Raw genomic sequence first — 27,307 nt, forward strand, 5'->3', positions numbered from 1 at the left:
TATATTGGCATGCCACCTTGATGCGATCTTCGGATAACTACCGCATGCGTACATGAGGTAGCAAATATTACAGGCATGGATACTCACCAAAGGGAAGAGGACGCATATGCCGGGTTCTTTCAGGGTTGTCATGTACTGCTTTCGTAACTCGGTGGCTGACGGGAGGTTGCATCAGCTAAAACGAAGCGCATCTTTGACAGCTGCCGCTCCACAGATGGATAGGACGACCGCAGCCTACCCCCAACTGACGTGACATTCCGAACCATGGCGGCTTGAGCGTGGGCTTCCAAGGGCCAGGGCCCATTGAGAAAAAGAAAACAGACGAAAAGAGACTGCACCGGAGTCTGGGCATATGGCCTGCAGCCACAAGGGATCGATGACGATATTGCTATGGAGTACTCTGTGGTAGAAGGAGCAATGGTAAAAAGGGGTGCAGGTTCCGAGCCCATAGCCTGCGTGATATTATGCGCCATAGATGTTGCAACAGCTGGAAAAGGTTAACACCGCCCAGGAGGAATGACAGCTCGGTATTCTCCAGAAAAGCATGCGGTGCCAATGCCGATGGCCCTCGCCGCAACTGGCAACCCGCCTGGGGGAAGGCCTAGCGTCGCTGCAGGAGAGGCGATAGTGTTTCGAGCCAACCTTGGAAGGCTAGAGCAAACGTGGTACGCATGGGGGGCCCACGAACCGTTATCCGTTATTCCTTTTGGTGGTGCTGAGCCGAGGGAAAAGATGCAGGTCATGACGGGCGGAATGGCAGCCGTTAATTTATCATCTGAGGAAAACAACTGTCGATGGCGCCGTCGCATGCGCGCACACCCTAGCGTTGGAGGCGGGTGGTGCATCCGGCGGGACTTCGTTGGGCGAACCAGCGTCGCCGGCCCAGCAGCCGGGTTGGTGAGAAATGTGACAGATCATAGAGAGGGTTTTCAGGATGGTAATAGGAGGAGGAATACTCGGGACTTGTGTGCGAGCCGCCCTTCACCTTCGGCACGATCATAACCACATCAGCGTTTCATCAGCCAAGGGGGAGGGGGGGGGGCGAGTCGGTATCAGAGAAACTCGTTACACACGATGCAATGGACAGGCATGTACAGGCACGTATGTATGTAAGTATGTGTATGTACGTAGGTGCGGCGGTATAGCAGGGAATCTAGGGTTCGTTGTGTTGTTTGCTCGATACTTGCCGAATCAGCCTCGACGGCCGGCCAAAAGAAAGGAAAGAAACGACTGGGCGCCAGAACAGCGTGGGACAGGCTCAACGGTCAGAGCAGGAGCGGCTATTGGTGGTGCTGCCGATCCCTCCCCACTATTCGACATGCAATACGACCGATGATTCAAGGCGGGATGGCAGTGAAAATCAATGCCCCTAGACCCCCGTCCACGATCAATTGCCAATTGCACCGTACGTTGTTGCGCTGCTTATTTGGTTATTTGCTTAGCTGGTTAGCTGGCAGCCGGCCGGTTGCGATTGGGAGACGAGCAGTCACGGCCTTCACACTTTGCCTTCTTTCACCGAGCGCTACTTCTTGTTCCAACTTGGCCTTCTACCCATCCAGACAAGCTGAAAAACGACTGATGAACTTGACCGGTCGTTTGTTCCTGGATGATTAATCGACTTACACATCCCGCGGTCGCCTCTTTCCTGATATCTGCAACCTTGCCTTGCCTGGCCTTACCTAATATCCCAGCCGCAGCCGCAGCAGCAGCAGCAGCAGCAGCAGCAAGAGGAACTGCATACTACATACGCCTGCTCTGGCCTGGGCTGCTCTGCTCCGGTCTGCTCGGTACTTCGCAGGACTTTCTTATAAAAGCCCATCGTCCACTCTCCAATGGCGACAAGCCACTACTATGGGGGAGGACCTTTTCACCAGACCTATCATCCTCACACTCACCATCACAGCAACACCATGAGCAACACCGACTATCGGCATGGCGCTGCCCAGTACCCTTACCAGCAGTCCACCTCTGCCGACGGCTTCACCCCGAGATGCGGGATCGACAGGCGCGGGGCAAGGACCCCCTACCATGACTCGGGAGACGACTCCGAGGGGGCAAGCGGCGACTGGGCTGGCCGGAAGCGAGGCTTCAGGTATGCATTTATTGATTTATTCGCCCTGCTCAACTGCCCATGTCCTCGAAGCAATTCAGACCCTTAACTAACCCGTGTCGTTTTTCGCTCTCTCCCTTCTAGGGACGAGTCTTACGCCTACACGGAGCAACGCAGACATGCTGCTCAGATCCTGGACAACCCGGAGCTGCTCATGGCCAATGCCCAACGCGAGGGTGATGTAAGTTCTGGACCCCGTTCTCTGAGTCTTGACCCCCACGGCCCCCAACCCTCAACCCCAGCCAGCACTGGCCGTAATGGCCCATCCAGTCGGCCCAGTCTGGGTTATCCAAGTAACGAAAAGGCCGTATTGCATCACATCAGGTAATGCCGCAACTGCGCAACTTGTTATTCGCGAAGCAGTTCTTCTTGCCCCAGCGGCGACCAGGGTAGTTTCCACATTCGGTAGACAACCCACCTACCACCCTGTCCGCTGTCCTGGATGTCCCACAGAGTCTGCCACGAAGGATTTACCATTCTTGAGGGCTTTTGGGGTTTTTTTTTGAGGCTTGATGCTTGCTCCTATTGTTTTTGACCAAGTAACCTACCAACCTTGCCCATTCCTTACTAAAATATTTTCAACAGAGCATACCGGCCACGCGTCTTCGTTACACGCGCATGCTGTGTGGCGTGGTAGAAGAGGCCGCTCCTTCAACGTCGTCGAAACAGTCGGGCGACAAGAAGAAGAAATCCAAATCCTCCCGCCACAGTAGTAGCGGCGGACAGAAGAGCTCAAGCAGCACCCCGAAAAAGCGTAGCAGCCACAGTGACCGCTCCTCTAGAACTCATTGAGCCCGTCTAGAGGAACGTAGTAACTGACGGCTGCGGTGGAGGGGATGGCACTTAATCGTCGGATTTTGTCTACCTTGACAGGACTTGCACTAACAGGATCAACCCCGGGCTGAGTCTGCATAGACAAACAAAAAATGGCGGGGGAAAACGAAGCTACGGAATAATGGACATGACAATTTCTTTCGAAGCGGGGATCGATCGAGACACATCTTCGTGATGAGGTTGGGATTGCGGCTTTCCACGTTGGTTATCTAAGTATCTTTGTGTTGGGCAGGCGTTCTCGAATTGGTTCTTTGTCCCTAATCATCCTGGGGTTCGGCTCTTTCCCCTTTAATTAATTCATGGCGAGGGTGGAAAAGACTGTCTTCTATGATTTTCCCGTCTTCGAATCGCAAGGTGATGATACCCCCACACGGAAAGATTGGGAGGCCCTCTACTACCATCAATATAATATAGCAAGTATAATGACCGTACGTAAACATAGAATAAAAAACTTGAACAAAGGGTATCGCCATATATCACTAAGCCTATATATGCAAGGAAAGGTATGTAACCTGACACGGAAGTCCCGTAAGCTATATAAGTAAATATGCGGATTGCTATATCCCGTGGAAAGTAGCAGCCGCCTACTGCGTCCCCCTCATCCCCCACATGCGTCAACTCACTCAACCCCTTTCCTCGTCTTCAAAAGCTGTACAACAGAGAGAAGAGCGAGTAGTGCTCGACAGATGAATAAGAGTCGATCCCCGAGGTGGAGGGGGTGATCGTTCGGTATATATGTATGAAACTCCTAAAACTCCTTCCAATGAGATATTGATGACAAAAGATGATGATTGGTGGTGGCGATGATAGGGGGTTTGTGTCATCACATCACCCCTCGGGGGAATCTGCGTGTTTCCCCTCTCCGAAAGACCAAGTGATAGAGAGCTTCCCGGATAGCGCCGTTGCCCAAAAGAAACCCCGCCCTAATATGCCTTGTGATATAATACCCCTAAAGAGTTACCAGATTCCAGCCCAGTTTTCTCCTTCTTTCGACGAATCCTCTTATGCGATGCGATGCATTAAATAACAACACATATATGTACATCATACGAACAAGCAAACGACAACTATGCATACCGCGTACTGCCCATACGCCTCATACCGCCACCGTATTGCTGTTGCTGCTGCTGCTGGTACGGTGACCAGCCTTGCTGACCGTATGCCGGGGGTGGGCGTGCCACATTTGCAGCCTGCCACGCGCCGCCTCCGCCATAGCCACCCTGCCAACTGGGGTTAGGTTGTGTCGGCTTTACTGCACGCCTCGGTCGGCGGCGGCGGCAACAGCTTGCAAGGCAGCTGAGGAGTGCGATCAGGATCAATCCACCCACAACTGCAACTACAGGGATGAATATTTGCTTGTTGTCATTGATCCAGGCTTGAGCTTGATTGAGGAAGTTGGATCCCTGACACTGGCCGTTATTGCATTTGCCACCGCCATCGCAAGGGGTGCCATCCAAGAAGTACTGCTTCAATGTATAGCAAGCATTTGGGCCCAGCTGCGACGACGCACAGGACAAGGTACAGCCGCCGGAGCCGCAGGACTTGGTGCTGTTATCTCCGTTGAGGTTGCTCACAATGGTCTTGCACTGGAGGTCACGTGACGTACACTGGCCAGAAGCGCAGGTAAGCCCTGCGCCATCGGAACCACACTTCTGGCCGTCCTCAGCCTTGACGTCTTTTGGGCATGTAGGTGCTGTGCCGCTGCAGGTTTCTGCAGGATCGCAAGATCCAGTGCTATCTCTGCAGACTGTACCACTTGATGAGAACTGACACTGTGGTGTGCAGCAGTCCTCGTTGGAGGGATCGCAAACCGAGTTCCCCTTGAACTTGCACGTCTTGGCATCGCAGCAGCTGTTGTTACCACATCCCTGCTCGCCACCACAGTCACAGTCCTCGCCTGCCTCGACAATGCCGTTACCGCACTGCTGTCCTGAAATTGTCACAACATCCTTGTTGTTGCTCAGACAAGACGACTTGACGCTGTTGCGGTTCATCGCAGAGCAGATATTGCCTATACTGCAGGCCGAGAAGCGGTCGATGTTGTTGCCGGTCGAGGGGTTCATGATGAACTGCTGGTTCGCATCGCATGTGCTCGAGCTTAGAGGGCAACACTGGTTCTGGGTCACGGTCCCGTCGGCGCAGGTTTGGCTCATACAGTCGTGCACAGCTCCGAAAGTGTGACCACTCTCGTGTGCAAATACTTGCCACTCAGTATCAGTGCGGACAACAACGTTGGCTCCAGCGGTCGTCTCGTTGCCTTCGCCGGAGGGGCTAGCGCCCTCAGCGCAGAGCTGGCCAAGCCAAGCCAGGCCGACGGCAGCACCAGTGTTGCAGGTACTCAAGAGTGTCCAATACGCGTTGCGGTCCTTGAACTGCCCTCTCCATGCCGAGAACAGATTCAGACGATCCGTGATGCTCGTACCAGCTCCGCAAGCTTTGTTCCAGGGTGCGGTGGAGGGGGAGTACCAGGGCAGGTAGCATCGCTGATAGTCAAGTTCTGAATGCCAATCGAGATGTTGAAGGTGCTCTCGTATACTTGCGACGCGGCACTAACTTGCTGGATGATGTGGGCCTTTACGGACGAGGTAGAGTTGAACTGGCTCGTGTACGTGCAGTCGGTGGCGATACCGACAAGAGCGACCTTTCGCGTACTAGGGCAGCCTGCAGTCGAGCCGATAGTGCTGGCGAGGTTGACACCAGCTCCATTGCCGCCCTTGTATCCGTCAATGCCTTGGCGAGCGAAGAGGCGGGCCGAGTCGACAACTGAAGTATCACGGAGATCGAGACCAGTAAAGATGGGATGCGTGTTTTCGTTGTTGAAGTCGAGACTATCCGATGAGCAAGAAGGAGCGCGAAGACTACGCTTCAGCTCACCAGGTGTGTCCTCCGCGAAAGGGTCGAGCTTGACATCGGAATCCCTCCAAACGATCATATATTCGTCCTCGGCGAATTCGACGACAGGATCCTCGTGGTGCTGTGTTTTCCGGTAGTTCGTGCTTGTGTGCACATGATGGTTATCACCGTTCACTCGGAAAGCGCCCTCGAAGATCGGTTTCGGTCCGTCGCGATGTACTGTAATGCGGGCCCAGCCTTCATTGATCCATTCCTTGTGGCCTGGGTGCTGAACGTAAGCGTGACCCTTAAAGACGCGATGGTCGGAACGAGCGATGGGTTCTTCGTGTCGTATGGTACCATCTGCCCCCAGATACTGCACCGAGGCGGTGTCTGCTATTACGTCGTGATTAGGTTCTAATGTCAAACGGATCTTGTCGTTCTTGTCGTGTAATAAGAATGTGAGTTCGAAAGACGAGTGTGCATGTACGCGGTGGGACGGCGTGTGTAATGTGGGATCGTCCAGTCGACTCAGATAATTCAAGGCATTGCGTTTCGTCGAGTGCGCATCGGAGGAGGGTGCCAAAGCTGCAATGAAGGCGACGGCCGTCCTAAGAATGCCGCGCATGCTGAAAGAGGCGGTTCCCTAGGTTGGGGGACGATATTCCGTGCTCAAACTCCCATCCAAGTCGGTCCTATTGGCGAGTAGGCAAAGCGGTGTGTTCAATATCCCGATATCAAACAGTACAATTAAACAGCGACTAGGTTCGTCTACGTCGCCGAGATGAATAGATTTGATCAATGGAGAAGATCGGGCGATTGATTGAATCTGACCTGGTGCGGATTGTGGGAGAGGGACCGAAGCGCCCAGTAAGACGAGCGAAAGCGCTGTCGTAGGTTGGGGAGGCTCGGCGGTGTTCTCGGGGGCTTAGATTTCGTAACCGCCCGTGGACCCGTCCAGTCGAGAGAGTAAGCAAGGAGAAGTGAGAGGAAGGGGGTGTGGGTGGTAAGACGAAAGTCGCGTCAGCACAAGGATAGGAAGTGAGGGTATGGGTATAGATAGATGGATAGACAGATAGATCGATCGGAGGAAATGGGGAGAACGGCAAGTAATAACCAAGAAACCAACCCAAGCAATTGCGAATGAAAAAGTGAAGGTGATGACGGGTCGAGGTCGTAAGAAAGGTGTTCGTCCCGAAGGAAGCAAGATGGTTTGTGAAGTGGCTGCGCAAAAGGCGGATGGATTGCCAGGCCTACCCGATTACCAATTGCCAACCTTTCTGGCCTTTAGCGTCCCGTAGGTAGCACCAAGCCTACCAAGCCTACCAAGCCTCCTTTGCCTGGGCGGCCTGGGCTGCCTGGAGCGCTTGTCGGGCGATGGATTGGTCGGCAAAGACCATGGCTTGGCGGGGATTGCCCCGGATAACTGGCCTGCTTCCAACAACAGACAGGCGCAGTGACAGAAATAGATTTGGGGGTATTGCATAGGTGATGCCTGTGGCTCTCTGCATACTAGTAGCTATTTCGTTCAGAGTCCTTCCTGCAAGTTATATTGACGCACACATACAACATGGGATGAGGCATATTCTCGTTGCCGCCCGAGACAATGTAGCGCAAGCAAATGCTTTTTATGAAAGCCGAATTTCCCTCTTCCGCCCGGGGCGCTGGAGGACCCCAAACACCCCAAATATATGCCAGGTATGGTTAATGCTGTGTGCCCAGGTGCCCTGTTTCAAGATGGTCGATGTCGAGTTTCGTCCGGTCTTATCATCGACAGAACAACAATTGCATTTCCCCAAACTGCCCGTCGCATGAATTCATCCGACTGATTGTAAAACTGTGCTCTTCTTGCTCTTCTCCACCAATCCCTGTACCCAATCGTAGATCCTGTGGCGATGTGGAATCCAGCTCTTCACTATACGAACCTCTTCTCAGCTATTGCCTGTCACCGACCAGCTCGGTAAGTTGCGCGTTCAATAACAGCCCCCCTTCTTTCTTTTTACCACAGGTCCGCAGGCGGCCGGCCTACCTAGTTGCATGTAGGTATTTATTTTTTGGGGTGTCTGGACGACCTTGCGAAGCGCTGCCAAGTCTCCTTGGTATGGAAAAGTCGGCTACGCATAAGCAAACTGGTCCGTGGCGGCGACTCGGTCTGAATCAAATGTTAGAGTTCCTCAGCAACAGTTCGGATCGAGCCTTTTCTGGAAAAAGAGAACAAAAACAAGCCGGCTGGCTGCCTTACTTGCTTACAGGAAGGTGTTGATAACAAACAAGGCCACGATGGCCTCGAATTTTGAACGCCCTTCGGTGTAGAAGCCTTGCGGCACCACGATACACGCCCCAATCCCTTAAGTCCGAGTCTTTGCCAAGCTGCCAATGCGAGCCATCTTTTCCGCCATTACGCGTTCTCTTTGTGCCGCTAGATCCCTTGGCCCTCCTTGGGTGCCCTTCGGCATCTGTAAAATGCCGTTCTTGCCAGCGCGCCCACCGATTAATTGACCTCACGAGTCAGGACTTTGCTCCGTCAAGCCGTTTGGTTCTCCTTAGCAATTGGTCAAGCCGCCGATGAGGTGCAGTGTCGTTTGTAGGGAGGCCGTCTTGTTTGACAACGCTATCCGATTGATCCTCCCGCAGCTGAATGCACAGCCTCGTGTGACCGCAATGGACGCGTCAACAAGACTCGTGAGGGGCAGCAGCCTAGCCTTGATTCATGACGGAGGAGCTGAGACTGCCGGCCACAAGCAGTCGGTGAGCGAGATATGCTTGTGTGAAACGTAACATTTCCAACGATCGGGTCTAAACTCATCTTGAGCCGTGTGTTGCACAAAATTCTTCTCTCATTTGGCATAACCGAGCTTCGAGGCTCTATGACACAATTCATACTTAAAAAGGATACTAGCTACAAGGTGTCGTAAGTCTGAATGCAAAACGCAAGAATTCCCATGGTATCACTCTACTCCGAAGCTCCTAGCAATCACTTCTTCCGCGATTCCTGGACAGTCCCAATGATCTTCTGGACCACGCTGGGATCCGAGAGCTGTAAATGTTGTCAGTAAAGTGATACTCAGGGGGTTTCTTGATCATAGGGGACAGGGGGACGTACTGTGCTCGTGTCACCAAGTTGGTCCTCCTCACCGGCAAGAATCTTTCTCAAGATGCGGCGCATAATCTTGCCACTTCTGGTCTTGGGCAAGTCAGGGACGATGAAGACAGCCTTGGGCGCAGCAAAGGGGCCAATGCTCTTTCGGACTTGGAGGATGAGCTCTTTGCGCAGAGCGTCTATGTTCTCGTTTGCGTCCTTAAGTGCAACAAAAGCATTGACGGCCTGGCCTGTGAGCTCGTCTGTCACACCAACGACAGCAGCCTCACCCACAGCGTGGTGCTCAATCAGAGCCGCCTCGATCTCAGCTGTTGACAGACGGTGGCCACTGACGTTGACAACGTCGTCAACGCGGCCCCGAATCCAGTAGAAGCCCTCGTGGTCACGACCAGCTCCGTCACCAGTGAACTATAATAATAATCAGTACCATCTCGAATGAAGCACCAAGCCATCATATTGCTTACGTAGTAACCCTTGTAGACGTTAAGGTATGTGTCCATATATCTCTTATGAGCGCCATAGACGGTGCGGGCCATGCTAGGCCATGCTTGCTTGAAGGCCAGGACACCCTCGACGTCGTTGCCGTGGATCTCATCACCCGAGACAGGGTCAATGATAGCAGGCTCGATGCCAAAGAATGGCAGCGAAGCACTACCTGGCTTTGTGGGGGTTACACCCGCAAGCGGCGTGATCACGTTGGATCCCGTCTCAGTTTGCCAGTACGTCTTTCGGAAAGTCAGCAGGAGTCCCCTGAGTGTTAAGCAGCAAGCGAGATTCAGTAAGCACTTACGTCCACAATATGGCACTCCTCCCTACCAACAACTTCGAAGTACCACTTCCATACTTCAGCAGCGATGGGCTCTCCTACGGAGCCGAGGACTCTCAGTTTTGGCATCTTGGCCTTAACAAAGTCGTCGCCCGCGCGCTTCAGCAACCTCAACGCTGTGGGCGCCACGTAGAATTGAGTAACCTCGTGCTTCTCGCAGATCTCCCAGTAGCGGGCGAAGTTGGGGTACGCGGGGGTACCCTCAAAGACAACCGTGGACACACCCAGGAGAAGGGGCGCATAGACGACATAGGTATGCCCAGTAATCCAGCCCACATCTCCGCCGCAGAAGTATCGGTCGCCGTCATGGATGTCAAAGACATATTTGCCTGTTGCCGCAGCACCAAGAAGATAGCCTCCGGTTGTGTGCATAACACCCTTGGGCTTGCCGGTAGAGCCCGAAGTGTAAAGAAGGAAAAGGGGGTCTTCCGAGTTCATGGGCTCGGGCGCGATGTAAGAAGGCCACTTCTCGACCTCCTCGTGCCACCAGTAGTCTCGGCCGGCTGTCCAGGGCACGTCGGCACCCGTGCGCTTGTAAACGAGGACGTGAGACACATCCGGGCACTGCTTCAGAGCATCATCGACAATCTTCTTGGTGCCAATCAGCTTGCCGCCGCGCTTACCCTCGTCGGTGGTGATAACCACTTTGGAGTTGGCGTCAATAACTCTGTCCCGCAAGGAGTCGGCCGAGAAGCCGGCAAACACCACGGAGTGGATAGCACCAATACGCGAGATGGCGAGGAAAGCAATAACGGCTTCGGGAATCATGGGCAGATAGATAGCGACTGTGTCGCCCTTGCGCACACCCATCTGCTTGAGAGCCCAGGCGGTTTTGGAAACCTCTCGCAGGAGCTCGCCGTAGGTAAGTGTGCGGCCATCGCTAGGCTCGTCAGCTTCGTAGATGATGGCGACCTTGTTGGGGTCCTTGATGGCGTGACGGTCCACGCAGTTGTAAGAAGCGTTCAGCTGTCCCTCGAGGAACCAGGCATTGTCACCACCTTCTAACGAGCCAGAGTGCACTGTCTTGAAGTCTGTGGACCACGTCAGGAGCTCTCTGGCCATTCGGCCCCAGAATTGATCAGGCTGCGTGATAGACTCCTTGTACAACTGTTGGTACTCCTCAATGCCTGGGAAAAGCTTTAGTTTGCCGTTGTTGCTAAAGGAGAGAGCGTTTTCAACTTACTGCCGATATGCGGTTTGCTGGGATGCTCTGTACAATTAGTTAGCTTTCACGCTCGTGGTACGCGGCACATTATGGCTGCCAGCGGGTAGGGAGGCATTGGCGAATCACGTACTGTCCAGCATCTTCTGTGGAGGATCTGGAACATACTGTTGTTAGCTCGATTTCTTTCTGTTTTCTTCCTCTTCTCAAATCGCCTCCTAGACAACCAGGAGCTGTTTTCGGTCATGATAGGGGTTCTTACGAAAGGTATCGACCTCATGGGCCTCTGCGACCACGGGAACCTTGGCTTCAGCCATGGTCGGCGACACGGGTGTGGCGGGGGGTTTGTTTAGCTGGCGATACGTTGCAGCGGGGTAGGGAGAGCTTGACCCAACGCAAGCAGTAGAAGGTATGACGAAGAGAGGCTTTGATTGCAGGAGCTGGGGTTGTATAGCCGTTCACAAGCACACAAACAGACACACAGACGGGATTCAAGTGAGACGTGAAGGAGAAGAGTCACACTTGGAAGTCGAAGAATAGGATTCGAGGAGTGGTCATGGAATAAAAAGGGATCGATGTATCGGCGTAGCGTTAGCCGTGGGGTGTGGAAGCACCTTTATTTGTATTACGGCAAAATATGAGCTGATAGACGACAGTTGAGCGAGGGACCTTGATCCATCCATTGATCCCCGTTCCCATCAATTGTCAGGTTCCATTCGACCCTGCAGATGCGCTAAGGCGGGCCAACAACCGCAGCTCTCACAGCAACACGCCAGACTCTCGCTCGCACACTCTCTGCCGCCCTGTCAGCACACCATCCATCGGGTACTTGGTCGACTGCTGCAAAACCGCCGGCAACAGCACTAACCCTCTTGTATCGAGGAACAGCCCGCGGGGTAAGGCAGTCCAGCCCATTGATCTCATTGCTCGTTGTGTCCTTCCTTCCGCCTGCCCGAGTGAACGGATGACCGAAGTGGGACAAAACGACATGCGATAATTGGCCTACTCCCCAACGATTTTAGTACCCCCGAGCCCATCGGCACCTTTATTGATGCAGACAAACATGACTGTACTTTGCTTCCCCTTTGCCGAAACACGCTCTGGAGCGTCAATCCCTTGGCCTCTTTCTTGGCTTACCGTGGATGGGGGAACAAACGGGAAGGGATCCCTGGATTCCTTTTATCTGCTACCACACATGGCATTACGTTACTGGCGTCGCCTCGGTGATTTGGTATGCCTGCCGACCTGCTTACCTTATAAGCATGCTTAATAAAGCTATATCTGTCCTCTCTCCCCAACAAGCAGGACGGGACGGACAGACCAAGCCAGGGCCGCAGGTCGGTCGGGCTCGCTTGTCTTCTGGCCTCAATCCAATAATCCTTACCCGCGGCCCATCCTCAATTTCGGTTCAGATTGGCCGGAGCAGCCTAGCTCTGGACAATAACCGGACCGCTCCGGCGAGATTGTTTCTGGAACAAATTCTACAGAGGGTCGTCGGCCGTTGTGTACGTTTGCAGTATCCATATGCCCCCTTGCAGTTCTCCATCATAATCTCTCAACCGGGAGTCGCCAAATTTGTTTATTGGAAATTTCCCCACCCAGAGGCTTCTCGGGCCTCGTGGTTATCAGGTAGACGCCGAAAGTATGCAGTTTGCCTGTTTCCCTCTCGGTGATTTTCTACGATGCGACAAGCGACAATGCAGGTGTCTGCTCCCTGTCAACCGGACCATTGGATGTCGTGGCTCAAGGTCACTTGCCGCTTTCGTATATCGGGTCGGGAAGCCAAGCCCTATCTTCCCCCTTCAACGGTTCGACCCCGCATGCTGACCGGCCTGGGCGCTGGGCTTTGGTCATTTCTCCAAATACCCCCCAGACAATCCTCCCGGCTGGGTCAGATTTGGACCGTCTAGCTAGAACTTCGGCGTTCCGTGGTACACTTGAGGTATGGCATGACGGCGCCGCGGTGACCGCCCAAGCCTTGGGGCCTACCTGAGACTCCGGATAACGCAACGTCCCAAGGAACGAACTCGGAGTACGGTTGTATGCAACACAGGTGATAGGCCCGGGTTCGCGTGCCATTACTTCATTCCTGGGAGCTAGCTAGGTATATGTAGCAACCCTACTGCATATACTAGCCAGGTCTGGCTGCTTGGCTTCTCATGACCCCGCGGGGTAACGGCCCCCAGTGTGGCCATGCTCTTCTTGGACAGGCATCTCACGCATGTACCACCTCGCAGGCACCAGTCATCTTCCAGGAGAGGAAGCTTCTCCTGGTTAATAATATGACGACCAAATCAGGCATGTCAATAGAGGCATCTATGAGTAATAGCTTCGTTTACGATCGATAAGGCATCATAGCCAAGTTTATAGGCAAATCTGACGACCCAGGTCCGGAATGTCTAGAGTGTATAAGGACACCGTCGACCACATGCAAGCGAGAGTGGTGCAGCACATCCCAGCATAACATGGCATAGCCGTTTTCTCTCTCTGTCTCTCTTGGTATATGGATTCCGGCGCTGGTATAAACTCAAATCTCGTTTGGTAACCGAGGCATTAGAACCGCCCGTCCGTGTGAGGCTCAACCCAGAAGACCCAGATGCAAACGCAAGCATACCTTAGGTTACATATGTGTATGCACAAAGTTTGTTCCACCTACTTGCGTTGTAGTTGTAGGGTCCAGTCGTTGCGAATAAATTGGATTTAAGCTCGCAGTAGTGCCACCCCTGTGTGTGTGTGTGTCCGTGTGTGTGAAACCTGCCGCAAGCCCGGTGGCTCCACCGTCCTTCCAGGCCCGAGGTCCAACAACGACCACTGCGCGTGTTTGTGCTGTACCCGAAGAGACCAGTGAATCGTAGAAGGTAGGTAGCTAGGTAGGACAGATGGACAGGCATACGCACGGATGAAAAGTAAAACGTGGTCGTGGTCGTGGTCGCGGCACGGTCCCGATAACTGGGTATGCATGTTGCTGTTCGGGAAGAAGGGTGAGTGGACTCTTATATACTGATTGCCGCCCCGGCAAGTAGCAATATAGCAACTTGCATGCATACAATGGAACCGCAGCCAGATTCCCCCTGAACGTTGTCTTCACAATACCGACATTTCTCATATCTTGACCGAAGCTTTCTGCTGATTTGCCGAAATATGTCCTTCACAACACCGATAGGGCCACGGCTCACATACTTGTCCCACTCATCGGCCTAATATCTTCCCCCTTTTCTCGCCTACCTCCGAGAGAACCTCAAGGAAACAAAAGTATCTCGCCCAACCTTTCATCTAGAATGCGTCAAGTAAACCTCCCGAGTGTAGGCCGGTCCTCACCCTACCTCCATTTCAGGCCCTTTGTTGCGTTTCGTGACGCAGTCTTACACATATAAAAGCCGGGCCGATATGGATCTCCATCTTGATGCATATCTATAGAAAAAACATCCCTGCGAGGGGGCTCACGTGACTTCCATATTGTCGGCCTCCAAGCCCCGTACGGTTGGTTTCGCTCCGATCATCGGCGACTCACTCCCAACTTGGTATTGGACTCGCCTAGGATATAACGATCGCTTCTATATACATGTTTTGATATCGAACCACCGTCGTTCGACAGAAAGGCAAGGGACGGTGCACGTTTAGATATCGTCGTCTATAAGCGAAGCAATTCGGTGTGTGATGTTTGAATATACTGTTGGTCCTTGGTACACCACGAGGGGTTTTAATTTTTGAAGAGCAAACAGTCAGTCACCACTTCGTCACATGCGAGATACCGTTCAGGAACCAATATACTCAACTCTTTATTTAGAGACTAAATGCTATCCTATCGGGCTTATGAATGATTGATATCTAACTCTCCATCCAGGGACCGCAAGCCGGCGAAGATAGACAGAAATGCGCCCCCTATTTACTGCCTCTATATGGATCAGGTTGCAGTTCAATTACCATTCATTACGGAATCCTCCTCTGCCAGTTTCTTCGACGAAATTGGCTTGTATAATGCGTGGGTAGATGCATTGAGCTCCTGCTTCGAGGGGCGACTTCCGATTCTTGCCAATAACGATGTCTCTCGGAGACTGCTCGACACCAGGCAGGCCATATCATGGCATGCTCGGATGGCGCTGGCGATGGGAGCCTCTTTGACGACAGTTGCAGACGACAGCGAGCTCCTGTATTGAATAAGGTCTTCAACCAAATCGGTGGTGGGTCGCTTCAAACTGGGATGGATGCTGTTATCCCAATTCAACACGCTCTACTCGGCAATATTGTTGCCAAACGGCCCTTGGAAAAGGGCCGAGTTGTCCTTGAAAGACATCATGCGATACATGTTGAACGAGAAGCCCTGAAGTTGTCGTTAAACTCTGCTGATTCGGTAGTGTGTACTTGTGGTTTCATGGTTACCAAAGATCTCGTATCCGTGACCATGGTGGCGTTGAAGCATGTTGCCCGTGATACCGGCATAGCAGCCGTATACGTTCAGGTCTTCGGAGACTTCGTCATCCTCCATCTCTAAGAGAGCAGCTCCTTTAACTATCTCTCCGGAGGGTAGTTTGAGCTTGTCGCCAATGATCTTGCTGTCCTTAGGGATAATGGCGTGCTCGGGAAGACAATAGATGTGTTGCGCATACTCAGCACATATCTCAACCAAGCCATGATCATCTAGGTCGAAGGCATAAGACGTGCATTTCATTCATATGCTTAAGCTCATCCCTAAGAGAGTTTCAGGGGCTGGTGTTTTCTAATCTTACTAGCTACCAGTAATAATAAAGAAATAGCATACGAATTTTTTTTATAACGATAGACCCGTGATATAATAAGAAATATAATAAAAATTATAAGAAATGTAATAAAAATGATAAAAAATATAAAAATAATAAAAAAATATAAAAATAATAAAAAATATAAAAATAATAAAAAATATAAAAATAATAAAAAATATAAAAATAATAATAAGAAGTATGAATTAGCTAGGCGACGGACTTAATATTATAAATCTAATTAAGCAATCTCTCCCGTACATCAGGTTCACTACATTCAATTCATTCATTATATTCACTCAGTAACAATCGCTTAGCAACATTCAATTAATTATCTTCAATTAAGCAAGCAGCCAACTTAAGTCATATGACCTTCCTCCGTTAGATTCACATAACTAATTCCCTCCAATACCCAGACCAGTACAGACATACTTGTGGTTGCCGTGATACGGGGCTCACTCCGGAACTCGAGCACTATTTTCTGCTACTCCCGCCTCGTCTCGCGAACATTCCCATATGCCACGCCGATCTTCGCAAAGCAGCAAGGTTGGAAAGACTTGTCACAAGAATTCGTCTGCCGAGAGCACTCCAGGAAGCTGTTGCTGTGCTGTTTGTTACCTGTCACTACTCTCCCCTCCAATGAATCATCGATTGCCGTCACGTTGACACCACTAATACTATTCAGGGACTTCATTAGCTGACCGAGTATTAAGCCGCCCCCCTAAAGTGGCTTGCGAAGCTGCGGACCTAGTGAACCCCGGCGGCTTACAGCTTTCTTCCCAGGACAACATGATGGGATTTCACAAGGTACCTATACTCGAGACGATTGGCGTAGGAACAGGCCGTACGCCATTCTCGAGCCCGCGGATGGGGGCCCGAGCACAGTTGAGCTCGTTCGCCCAGCTCTACTATATGGATTTCCATCGATGATGATACCAGTAGTACTGAGGCGAGGCGGGCGGCTCGTGTCATTCAGAACCTAGTTAGTTCACATACCGCAAAACTCAGGGGTAATGCGGTATCTGGAAACCCGCGCATGGAATGCTTTGGATCAGCCCTCAGCACAGTTGCACGCAGACTCGTTTAGGGTGTCGGGCTAGGTCCTGTCTGTGTGATTCCCTCAGGTGTGCATCAAGTATTGCTTCTAAGGACGACCGGTAAACCATAAGAAACGGAATGATCAGCGTGCCATGATTGTCAACATGATAACATGGCTACAAGGTGTGTTTGGAGATGCCACTCCTGGAAATGGCCGAGACGGCGATGTTCACCGGATTGCAAGGACGGCTATGGAAATACGGCAAAGGTGAGATGTTGTCTCTATAACTATCTCTGGAGTGCCGCGATTCTATGCAGGCCAGTGGCGCTCATTGCAGTACAATGTCAAGTGTCTGTTTTCTCTAGCTATATGCTATCGATGCTTAACCCGGTCCACCATTCGGATTTCCCTCATTATCAAGGTCATTTGAATGTGTGAGTTCTTCTCATTAGTTTCTAGAGGGTATACTGGCAACTTGTTGCTGACACCGACCCCCTTGAAAACACAGGGGGCTGTCGAAGCTAAACTCGTCTTTCGTCGTCAAATAATAACCATGCATTGTGGCTCAAGTACCCCTAATCATTCCTAACGCCAGATTTCCCTGATCAACAACGCCAGAATCTTACAAACACGACCCATTTTACATATCCATCTGCATCAAATACATCTCGAAGATGCGCATGAACTTGGCAACAAAAGCCTCGAGGTGGAAAATGACCTTGGTGCCCGTTCTCACGCGGTGCTCGTAGAAGGCTGACCACTTGATGACATCGTACTTCAGGTCATCGTCAATCAGCGCAATGAGCTTGAATGTGAGGGTCTTGAGGATGGTGGTCGGAGGTATGCAGTGGGTCAGGAGGTCGTAAAGTTTAGCTCGGACTTGAAGGATACGACTGGGCGAGTGCTCCTCCATGATCTCCTTGGCAATCTGACCGATTAGGGCCTCCCAGTCAGGTGGTGGTATCGGGGTGTCATCTGTTATTTTCTCACTACGCCAAAAAAGGGTCAGCACACCTCCCATGATATGATGCAGCTCAGGTCGGTAAATACTTACTTTTGTGCGTGCACTGCCTCATACATCAACAGCGCCCTTCGTAGATTCCGCCCGCTCTCCAATGCAATTCGCTTATGAAGTCCTGCAGCCGCGGGCCAACCCTCTTTCTTGGCCGACTCAGCCAACACTGTGGTAATCTCTTGTATCGAAGGGGCGGCAACTCGAACCAATAGGGTTCTACTCCGGATGGGGGCGATGATATTTGCGGTGCTGTTGGCCAGTAGGATGAGACGCAAGTTCGGGCTGTACTTCTCCATGGTACGTCGGAGCGCGGCTTGGGCATCGCGCGTCAGGTGGTCGGCCTCGTTGATGACCACGACCTTGAACTTTTGCCTGGCCGACTGATCGACCTGTTGTGTCTGGGCCACCTCTTTGAGCAGGTCTTGTACGACAACTCGGTCATAGTTGCCCACATCGGAAGGTGTTATCTCGAGGTGATAGACAGAAGTGACGATGTTGAATTCGAGCTTGCGGCTGCTGCTCGTCTGGAAGACGCGGGCGTCGATCTTGATTTTCTCGACACCGGGACCGTATAGCTCCTTGAGCGTGGCGACAATTCGGGTTTTCTTGCCAGCACCAGACGGTCCGTAGACTAGAAGATGGGGGAAGTCACCGCTTTGGGCCTATGTAAAGTTGCGTTAGTTGAAGGCGTGAATGTCGAGGTCGAGCACATACCAGCGAGCGCAATCGGTCAGACAGCTCACCATGGTAGGTGAGCTGATCTAGCGATCGAGGCCTGTGTTTGTCAACAATTAGGGCCATTTTGGTGATATTCCAGTTGCTGTTGTGGTGATGTTCCGGGCTCGAAGGATCGTTGCCTTTTTCGAGACGCGTTTGTTCACTACTTACGCGTTGAGAGGTTGCGCGCTAGCTAAAGGGCCGTGGCGTGCAAGTGCAAGTGCAGCCCCCTGTAGGCAGGCGTGTGCGGGGCAAGACCAAGCCCCTCATCGGCGCCCACACATGGTAGATTGATCTGCAGCGAATACACACTCAGCTCGTACTTGCTTCGATGATCGATCGCCTACTGAACCAACTGCCGTGGCCAGATTTACTCGGTTATGCCATAGGGTATGATAGGATGCCAGTTGGTTCCAGATTGAATAATCACCACTGACCATCCGATCCTGTTTATTCCAGTATTTCCCTCGCATTATTCCTCTTGCCTATCGGTTATGCCACGCGGATAATCGGTGATGTAATGCGGTAACCACCTTGTACGTCTGCAGTCTGGTATAGATTGGATCTATTGTTACATGTCGTTCACTTCGTGTCGCATTATTCGTGACACGTCAAGCTTTGCTAGTTCCTTGCTTTCTGCTTGTATCTATCATGCCTCTAGTGCTGCCTCCAGCTGGCCAGGACGCCTCCCGCCCTCTCTGTCCCCCGTAGTAGTAGGGATTGGATAATAATCCACGGAACTGCGGCATCATTGGCCCAGCACGAAAAGTCGGTGATCGAAACGTGCACCAATTCAGTTCCACAAAGGCACGAGTGAGGTAGGTTGACCCCAGATAGGTGATAGCTCATGGGGGGTTCCGACAGGTCATGAACTAGAACCAACCCCACTTGCGTGGGAAAAAAGGGCGCTCCCAGTATTCTTTATGGGGGGCGAACCTAGGGGAAGACTGACAAGCAGGAGAATTGAATTGAAGCTGGGCAATTTCGTGTCTTTTTCTTCTTCTTCTTCTTTCTTCAGTACTTTTGAATCTCCTGCGATCTGTTGTTGCCGTTGGCCAGGATTGACTCAGATCGAGCTATATCGCTCTAGCTCCAAAAGTGTATAGTACTGACTATAGTCACCACAGCCAAGCCCAGCCTTGAGTAAAAGGACCTTTACTACAATTTCTGCAAAGGAGCATTTGTCGCAACCACAGCCGTCAAAATGTTCAGCGGTCGCAAGTTCTCGATGAACCGGAACACGGGTGTGCCCCGTCCGTCCCGTCGGTTCAGTGTTGGCGAGACTGGCAACGGCGGTATGTCCCAACCCCCTATACCCTACTTTCTATACTGCAGTACCATCTTGGCGCGAACAGTCGAGCCTTTTCATTGTGCATTTCTTGGCATATGCACGGCGGCCATGCAGATCGAGACTGACGAATGAACACGCGACGCATAGAGACCAGTTCCAAAATCCATCGCCAGTTCCGTGCCGCCCACGAGGGACACCTGCCCCACGCCGGCCTCGACCCCAGCCGTGCCTCGACGGGTGTGGTATGGTGTACTGAGCGAGCTAGCGAGTACGGTTTCCTCGAAGCGCCTCACGAATGGGCCAACCTGGGCCAGGGCGCCCCCGAGGTTGTAAGTTACATACAGCACAAATACATGGATGATTCATGTCTGATAATCCAACTCTAGGAAGATGACATTCCCAACTGCTTCCCCCGCCCTTCGACCATCGATGTCTCTTCCGCCGCCCGAGAGTATGGCCCGACCGCCGGAATTAAGCCTCTACGAGAGGCTGTCGCCAACCTGTATAATGAGCACCACCGCCAAGGCAAAGACTCCAAGTACACTTGGGAGAACGTCGCTATCGTGCCCGGTGGTCGCGCTGGGCTCATCCGCATCGCCGCCGTCCTGAACAACGCCTATGTCGCCTTTTTCATCCCTGATTACACTGCTTGTAAGCGACTTCCGCCGTTCCCTCATCCCCCTACTCAGTCTCTCGGGGTGCTGGGCCAGGGGCTCACCAACTTCATATTAGAAGTGCCTACGATCGAGGTACACCTTTCATGCTCTATAACAGCGTTGCTAACGCCTAGAAACAATCAAGATAATGAACTCTTGAGCACGTTCAAAAATTTCGCAGCTATTCCCACGCCGCTCGACGAGAGTGACGGCTATCATATCCATCCCGACATCGTCGCCGCGGAGATCGCTCGCGGCACCTCAGTTATTCTGACCTCCAACCCACGAAACCCTACGGGCCGTGTGGTTGCCAATCCTGAACTGGCGGAGATTCAAGATATTTGCCGAGGCAGGGCGACATTTATTAGTGATGAGTTCTACGCCGGCTACAATTACACCAGTAACTGTGATGGTTCTACCATCTCCGCCGCCGAGAATGTAGAGGACGTCGACGAAGACGATGTTCTGATCATCGACGGACTTACCAAGCGGTTCCGACTCCCGGGCTGGAGAATCGCGTGGATTCTGGGACCCAAGGAGTTCATCAAGGCGTAAGTCACCATATGTATGCCGTGTGCGAACCCTGTAATGCTAATCAGTCCACAAAAGTATCGGATCGTGTGGTTCCTACCTTGACGGTGGTGCCAACGCCCCTTTCCAAGAGGCGGCCGTCCCTATGCTTGAGCCAGACCTGGTCCGAACTGAGATGGTGGCGCTGCAGCACCATTTCCGAGTAAGATTACCCCTGAAACTGTACCCCTTTTGTTCGAGGCCCTCTCTGAATTTTGTGGGAAATAAAATAGAACAAGCGAGACTACGTACTCAAGCGACTTCGCGATATGGGCTTCGTCATCAAGTACGTGCCCGACTCGACGTTCTATCTTTGGTTAGATCTCTCGGGCCTTCCTGGCCCTATATCCGATGGTTTGAACTTCTTCCAGGCTTGTCTTGAGGAAAAGGTCATTGTTGTCCCCGGTATCTTCTTCGACCTCAACCCGTCTCGACGACGAGATCTGTTTGACAGTCCTTGCCACCACTGTAAGTTGTTCCTGCGTGTGTTGATATGTAGTCTTGCGGAGAAGAAGAAAGAAAGAAATGTATACTGACCGTGATAGTTGTCCGAGTTTCCTACGGACCCCGGATGGAGGTCCTGAAGATGGGAATGGACGGTTTTGAACGTGTGCTCACAAAGTTCAAGAATTATAAGAACTAGACATCCTCTTCTTTATACGAAGTAATACGTATATTGCTACCGCACTCTCACACTCACTCTCATGCGAAATGCCGGATAGGAATGAATATATATAGCGAAGTACGCCACTGTTCGATAATGGAGTGCACAGCCACCCGCGCCACCACAGCCCGCCCCACCCACCCCAGTCACGTGCCCGTACGTTTTCTTTATTAGATTGTTAGGTAGAGAATACTCGATCATCAACAAGTCCTCCAACTTGCGGTCTCATGTGACATATACTTGCATTAGACAGACCTATACCGACAAGTCGCATGCATGTCAAGCCCATTATTGGGCAACGCCACTGTGCCTCGTCTCTACAGAGCAAAAACTCCACACGTAGAACCGGACAACGGACGATAGTGTCGCGGGGGTGGTTCCTGACACGGGGGATCGTGGACCTCCAACAGTGTGTCAACTGATCGGTCGTTTCCCCAGGAGCCCACTTTGCGTAGCCCATCGTGCCAAGCATAGAGGATCTTTCTGTTAGGCGCACCAATCCCGGCCGGCCAGCGCTGGGGCAACACTTTCTCCAAACAGGCACTTCCCCGGCCAAAGACCCGAAATTGACCGCCTACCCGTACCGAGGAAGGTTACGACCGGGAAAGGACACGAGAGACGATGTCGAAACGGAGTTTATTGTGATATGCTACATATATATAGTGAAACTTATTTGATTTGCCTACTTGCTTTTCCCCCTTTACTCTTTTCATCGTGCTGCCTGCTCACTTATACGACCAGTATATGAGAACTCGATAATTAAAGACACAATGACAACCTTCACGAAGCTTGGCGCCGGGGAGACCCCGCTCATAGAGGTCGACGCCCGCAAGAAGCTCTCCAAGATTGACCCTATGACCTATGGCGGATTTACCGAGTATGGCATAAACTCCCCCTTTTCTCTCACTCCCATTTCCCAATGTCCAGAAATTAATAATGGGTAAAACATAGACACATGGGCCGCTGCATATACGGCGGCATGTACGACCCGGGCAACCCGCTCTCGGACGAGCAAGGGTTCCGCAAGGACGTCATCTCGGCGCTGCAGGAGCTCGAGCTCCCCGTGGTGCGGTACCCGGGCGGCAACTTCGTGGCAACGTACCACTGGGCCGAGGGCGTGGGCCCGCGGGACCAGCGGCCGAAGCGGCCCGAGCTGGCCTGGCTCGGGGTCGAGAGCAACCAGTTCGGGACGGACGAGTTCATGGCGTGGCTGGACGTGCTGTCGGCCGGCCGCAAGGACGGCACGCGCGTGGAGCCCTACCTGTGCCTCAACATGGGCACCGGCACGCTCGACGAGGCCCTGGCCTGGGTCGAGTACTGCAACGGCACGCGCGACACGTACTGGGCCAACAAGCGGCGTGAGAACGGCCACCCGGAGCCCTACAAGGTCAAGTACTGGGCCCTGGGCAACGAGATCTGGGGGCCCTGGCAGGTCGAGCAGATGACCAAGGAGGACTACGCGAAAAAGGCGGCGCAGTGGGCCAAGGCCCTGCGGCTGCTGGACCCGGACCTGGTGCTCATCCTGTGCGGCGAGGACGGCACGGGCGCGTCGTCGTGGGACCACTACGTGCTGGACCAGTGCGTCGGCGTTGTCGACATGCACTCGATCCACATCTACACGGCCGACGGCGGGGACCACGTCAAGAACGCGACGGCGCCGCTGTGCGCGGAGCGGGCCATCGAGATGACGGGCTCGCTCATCGACCTGGCGCGGGTCCGGAACAAGGTCCCCGTCACCAAGCCGCCGACCAAGATCTGCTTCGATGAGTGGAACGTCTGGGACCCCGTGCGGGCCCCCGGCGAGAAGGGGGCCGAGGAGGCCTACACGTTGTCCGACGCCGTGGCCGTGGCCGTCTGGCTCAACGTCTTCGTGCGTCAGTCGCGCTACATCGGCATGGCCAACCTCGCCCAGACGGTCAACGTCATCAGCCCGCTCATGACCTCGCCTGAGGGCATTACCAAGCAAACGACCTGGTGGCCGCTGCTGCTCTTCAGCCGCTACATGCGCGGCTGGACCGTCGCCTGCCACGTCGCCGCCGGCGCCTACGAGGGCCCGACCAATCCGGAGTGGCTGCAGGGGACTCTGGAGCAAGGCGCTCCCTGGCTCGACGTCAGTGCCACAATCGACGAGGAGGGCATGGTCAATATGGTCGTCGTGAACATTAGTGAGAAAGACGATTTTGTGGTTGATCTCAAGGGGGTCGGCCAAGATGTGTCGGTTTCGAAGATCACTGGTGACAACGTCAAGGTCACGAACGTCGCTGGGGAGGAGAAGGTCAAGTTGACGGAGGGAAAAATGGGATGGAAAGGGCAAGTACACTTTCTCGAAACATTCCATCACCATGCTGAGGTGGCCTGGGGCATAAGTTTAGCCAATAAATACACGCGGTTCACATTTAAGTATAGACGTCTGCGGTATAAGGCAAGAAATGGATGAGGGAATCCAAAATAAACTTTAGAATGTATAAAGAAGGCCATGGTATTTATAGGTATATTTGGAATATAGCGATTATGCAGTAAAATATCATCAATAATATTTGCTATGTGCCCAATACGTACTCAATGTTCAAACACGCTTTTTGATAGTACAAACCCAACCAGCTCCAAACAGAGGGTTACCCAACGAGCCCAGGATAGTTCCCAGCAGTCGTTGACCATTTCCTCGCCAACCAAATGCCCAAACGATGGAGCGTAACGCAAGTGCCGAGCTCAGCGCAGGTGGCAGGTCGCAGCCGCGAGCTCCCGAATATAGCCCTGGCTAATAGAGCATGAGACTGATGTGCTAACGGTTCTGTCGGCCGATTAGACAGAATAATTCTGTGTTGGTCCCTAAGGGGACAACCACAATATATGCCTTATCTAGGGCAGTAAAGCGCGCTCGCTAGATAGTTTACAATCAAACACTATCCCGTATCAGGGATATGTTTGTAGACCAATAGTGGTATGTATACTCGATACCACTAGTGGTTTGATACACCTTCAGGTATGTTGACTCCTTATCCGTGAAGGGGTCAAATTCGACCAGTAACCCTCCGCATTATGCTCGGATGTTGGACGTCCGGACAAGTACAACAAAGGAAAAGAGACCTAGATCAGTCATCGGAAGTTGATAACGGCAAGCTGGGATTGTGTTAGCATATGTGCGAACTTTGGCGACCATCCAGGAAACTCACTCTATGATTTACGCCGTAGGCAAGCTTTTGACCCGTGGCATCCCAGCATAAACAATGTTCATCCTCATCTTCGGAGTCTGCGTTTATTCGTGGGCTTAGCCAGCCTGGGTGTGGCGACCTGCTCCAGCTCGCCCGTGGAATACTGTGGTCTCCCACTTTCCATATGAGAATCCTTTCGTTAGTGGCACCGGCGATGAAAGCACCGTCGGGAGTGAACGCCAGAGCGACGATAGGCGAGTCCATGGTCATCTGGCATTTAGGCTTCCCATCTCCGGAGAGGGCGTTCCAGACGAATATAGCTCCGTCGACTCCACCCGAGGCAAGGAGTCTTTCGTCTTCCGGGGGACTGCCTGCCAAAGGTTGCCAGGTCAATGCTGATATCATACCGTCATGAGCTTTGATTTCACGTCGCTTGCCCGAAACATCCCAGATCTAATGACAGTCAGTAAGCGTGAACCTTGCGACAGGTAGTGTCAGTACTTACATCAACAAAGCCTTTCTCCCCACACGTGGCTGCCAAAGAAGATCTCCAATCGAATTGCACCTGGAGCAGGTTGTCGCCCTCGCGCGTATCGCATCTCTTAGTCTCGGTGATCTTGTCCTCGGTGCACTTCAAGGAAGCCATCAGACCGCCTCCGCAAAGCAGGAACTCAGTTTCGCTTGTCCATGCCACGTCCACCGGCTCGGACTGCAAATCGTGGTTCGGAAGCGAGTAGGAGATGGTGTTCGATGTCATGGCGCCGTACACAGTTATCAGAGTCCCGCCTTTCTCGGGGACAACAGCAAGGATAGCCGCGTTGTTCGGATTCCACCTGAGTTTTATTATTGGGCATTCGGGGACCTCGAAGTGCTGTATGTGTGTGCCGTCGGCGCTCCACAGGCTGATGCGACCCTTTTCTGCCGAGTCGGTGGCTATGGCGATGACGGTGCCATCTCCATTCCATGCCATGGCCGTCACCACCGAAGAGGGCGTCATATCGTCCTCGATGAGGCTGTGGAAGGGCGGCGAAACATCCCCGTTGGTCACGTGACCGTTAGCTGCAGGGTCCTGTTCAGCCAAAGTGGTGGTTGCACGCGAGACGGTCCAAACTCGCGCTAGCGCATCGGTTCCAGCAGCCGCCAAGATGGATGGATCTTGTGGGTTCCACTGGCAATGCAGCAGAACGGGTGCGTTTGCACTGCTGACTTTGAAGGTAGCCCGCGGTGAGGAAATCGACTCGCCAGAGCCCAAGGGAATGAAGGTGGTTTCCGTGGTCAATTCCTGGACCTTTTCGACCTGCGTGCCCTGATCCGTGCCGTCGGTTCGCGGCGTCGGCGTCGGCGCTTGCTCGCCTTCCAGGGGTGACGGGTAGGCGTGGTTGTCAGTACCATTGTCAAGTTCCATGGGGTCCGTGGCTGCATTGACACCATTTTCGTACCCATTGCTCAGGCGAGGGCGCTTGGCTGGGGAACCACCATTGAGCTGCGGCTGGTGTGGCCTGTCACCTGAGCGTTTCCGAGTGTTTTCGATGTCGCCCGAAGCTGGCGAAGGCTCTTCTGGCTGCTCAGGAATATCGTCTTCGTGGTCTGCATCCGCGTCCTCCTCGTCTGCATACTGGTGAGGGGGCCGTCTTGATCCAATGGACCAAACACACCCTAGCTCGACTGCCTCGGCCTCAGCCGCTGCGTTTTGAGGCACCTGCACAACAGATGTCAGTGGCCTTGCCCCTGGGCTAGATCCGCGCAACATTTTGGTTTTTCGAGATGCCACCCCGTCTCCAATAGGCCGTCTCGCACCGCACCGGCGCACCACCAATGCATCGCAACCAAAAAGTGCACTCTGTGGGAATGATTGAACGTACCTTTGATTGTGTCCATTTTCGCTCAACTGAGCTATATAGGAGGCCTTTGTTTACGACATTAACGAGTGCATGGCTTTTGACGTAGCGCGCGAAGTCCAGCTGCCGATGCGGTTCTGGAACGTGCCACTCTTTTTGGAATTTGAGTGCCGTTTCTCGGTAATCTAGACACGCCACGGTTAGTATCGCGCAACGATGCATGCCATCAAACGTGAAGCACTCTGCACATTACATACTTCCTTCTATAAGATATCGCCATCTGTAGTTTTCCGAGGTCAGTAATCATCTCGAGGAAACAGCACCTGCCACGGAGATTGAGAGACATGCATTAGATAATTGAGCCTCTCTGAATTTAAGATTTCCTTCATGATTGCGAGCAAGCTGGCTGTTTACGCTTGGCTTTGCTGGGAAGAGGTGTGCCGCTGGAACAGTCTCGCCGGCCTGGTGAATGCTGGGCGAGGCGAGGCGAAATCGAAATCCCGGTGATGTCGTATGGGTTGCAAAGGGAGTGAGTGAGAGAGCGCGAGTGCGTGTGTGTGTGAGAGAGCCCGAGAATAAAGCGGGAGAGAGAAAGCTAAGGTTGCTGGGGAACCTGGTAGAGGGCCGCGGGAGGTAAGAGACGCTGTCGGTTATCTCAAAGTGCTGAGATGCTGGATCCGGCAACGGCCTGGCAGTATGACAGAGGGAAAGGAGAGACGCAGTCCAGGATGTCTTTTTTCTCGTCGTCGGTATGTATCGTGGGAT

General features: G+C 52.8%; 7 protein-coding genes across 7 annotated transcripts; 3 read left to right on the plus strand and 4 right to left on the minus strand.

The window, feature by feature from the left end:
* Positions 1–1,910: 1,910 nt before the first annotated feature.
* PG998_009836 (uncharacterized protein) lies at positions 1,911–2,902 on the plus strand (the record flags this gene model as incomplete). The annotated part of the gene is made up of 3 exons (XM_066876652.1): positions 1,911–2,092; positions 2,195–2,291; positions 2,696–2,902. 3 exons carry the CDS (start codon positions 1,911–1,913, stop codon positions 2,900–2,902), a joined length of 486 nt encoding a protein of 161 aa, XP_066728808.1.
* Positions 2,903–4,011: 1,109 nt separating this feature from the next.
* PG998_009837 (Disintegrin and metalloproteinase domain-containing protein B) lies at positions 4,012–6,404 on the minus strand (the record flags this gene model as incomplete). The annotated part of the gene is made up of 2 exons (XM_066876653.1): positions 4,012–5,378; positions 5,411–6,404. The coding sequence occupies 2 exons, from the start codon at positions 6,402–6,404 to the stop codon at positions 4,012–4,014; spliced, it is 2,361 nt and encodes a 786-aa protein (XP_066728809.1).
* Positions 6,405–8,750: 2,346 nt separating this feature from the next.
* PG998_009838 (Acetyl-coenzyme A synthetase) lies at positions 8,751–11,181 on the minus strand (the record flags this gene model as incomplete). Its single annotated transcript, XM_066876654.1, has 7 exons — positions 8,751–8,813; positions 8,880–9,284; positions 9,341–9,601; positions 9,667–10,829; positions 10,886–10,912; positions 10,998–11,021; positions 11,127–11,181. The coding sequence occupies 7 exons, from the start codon at positions 11,179–11,181 to the stop codon at positions 8,751–8,753; spliced, it is 1,998 nt and encodes a 665-aa protein (XP_066728810.1).
* A 6,098-nt stretch (positions 11,182–17,279) lies between these two features.
* PG998_009839 (replication factor C subunit 5) lies at positions 17,280–18,455 on the minus strand (the record flags this gene model as incomplete). Its single annotated transcript, XM_066876655.1, has 3 exons — positions 17,280–17,628; positions 17,694–18,316; positions 18,369–18,455. 3 exons carry the CDS (start codon positions 18,453–18,455, stop codon positions 17,280–17,282), a joined length of 1,059 nt encoding a protein of 352 aa, XP_066728811.1.
* Positions 18,456–19,575: 1,120 nt separating this feature from the next.
* Positions 19,576–21,531, plus strand: PG998_009840 (uncharacterized protein; the record flags this gene model as incomplete). The annotated part of the gene is made up of 7 exons (XM_066876656.1): positions 19,576–19,666; positions 19,810–19,991; positions 20,049–20,313; positions 20,464–20,869; positions 20,928–21,051; positions 21,122–21,356; positions 21,434–21,531. 7 exons carry the CDS (start codon positions 19,576–19,578, stop codon positions 21,529–21,531), a joined length of 1,401 nt encoding a protein of 466 aa, XP_066728812.1.
* Positions 21,532–22,322: 791 nt separating this feature from the next.
* On the plus strand, positions 22,323–23,989 carry PG998_009841 (uncharacterized protein; the record flags this gene model as incomplete). The annotated part of the gene is made up of 2 exons (XM_066876657.1): positions 22,323–22,429; positions 22,504–23,989. 2 exons carry the CDS (start codon positions 22,323–22,325, stop codon positions 23,987–23,989), a joined length of 1,593 nt encoding a protein of 530 aa, XP_066728813.1.
* A 659-nt stretch (positions 23,990–24,648) lies between these two features.
* On the minus strand, positions 24,649–26,931 carry PG998_009842 (uncharacterized protein; the record flags this gene model as incomplete). Its single annotated transcript, XM_066876658.1, has 6 exons — positions 24,649–24,672; positions 24,726–25,157; positions 25,210–26,403; positions 26,567–26,727; positions 26,800–26,822; positions 26,891–26,931. 6 exons carry the CDS (start codon positions 26,929–26,931, stop codon positions 24,649–24,651), a joined length of 1,875 nt encoding a protein of 624 aa, XP_066728814.1.
* Between the last annotated feature and the right edge of the window lie 376 nt (positions 26,932–27,307).

This window comes from Apiospora kogelbergensis (genome assembly GCF_038363985.1).
Source record: "Apiospora kogelbergensis strain CBS 113332 chromosome Unknown utg000006l_segment0_segment0, whole genome shotgun sequence".
In the NCBI taxonomy this organism is placed as follows: domain Eukaryota; kingdom Fungi; phylum Ascomycota; class Sordariomycetes; order Amphisphaeriales; family Apiosporaceae; genus Apiospora; species Apiospora kogelbergensis.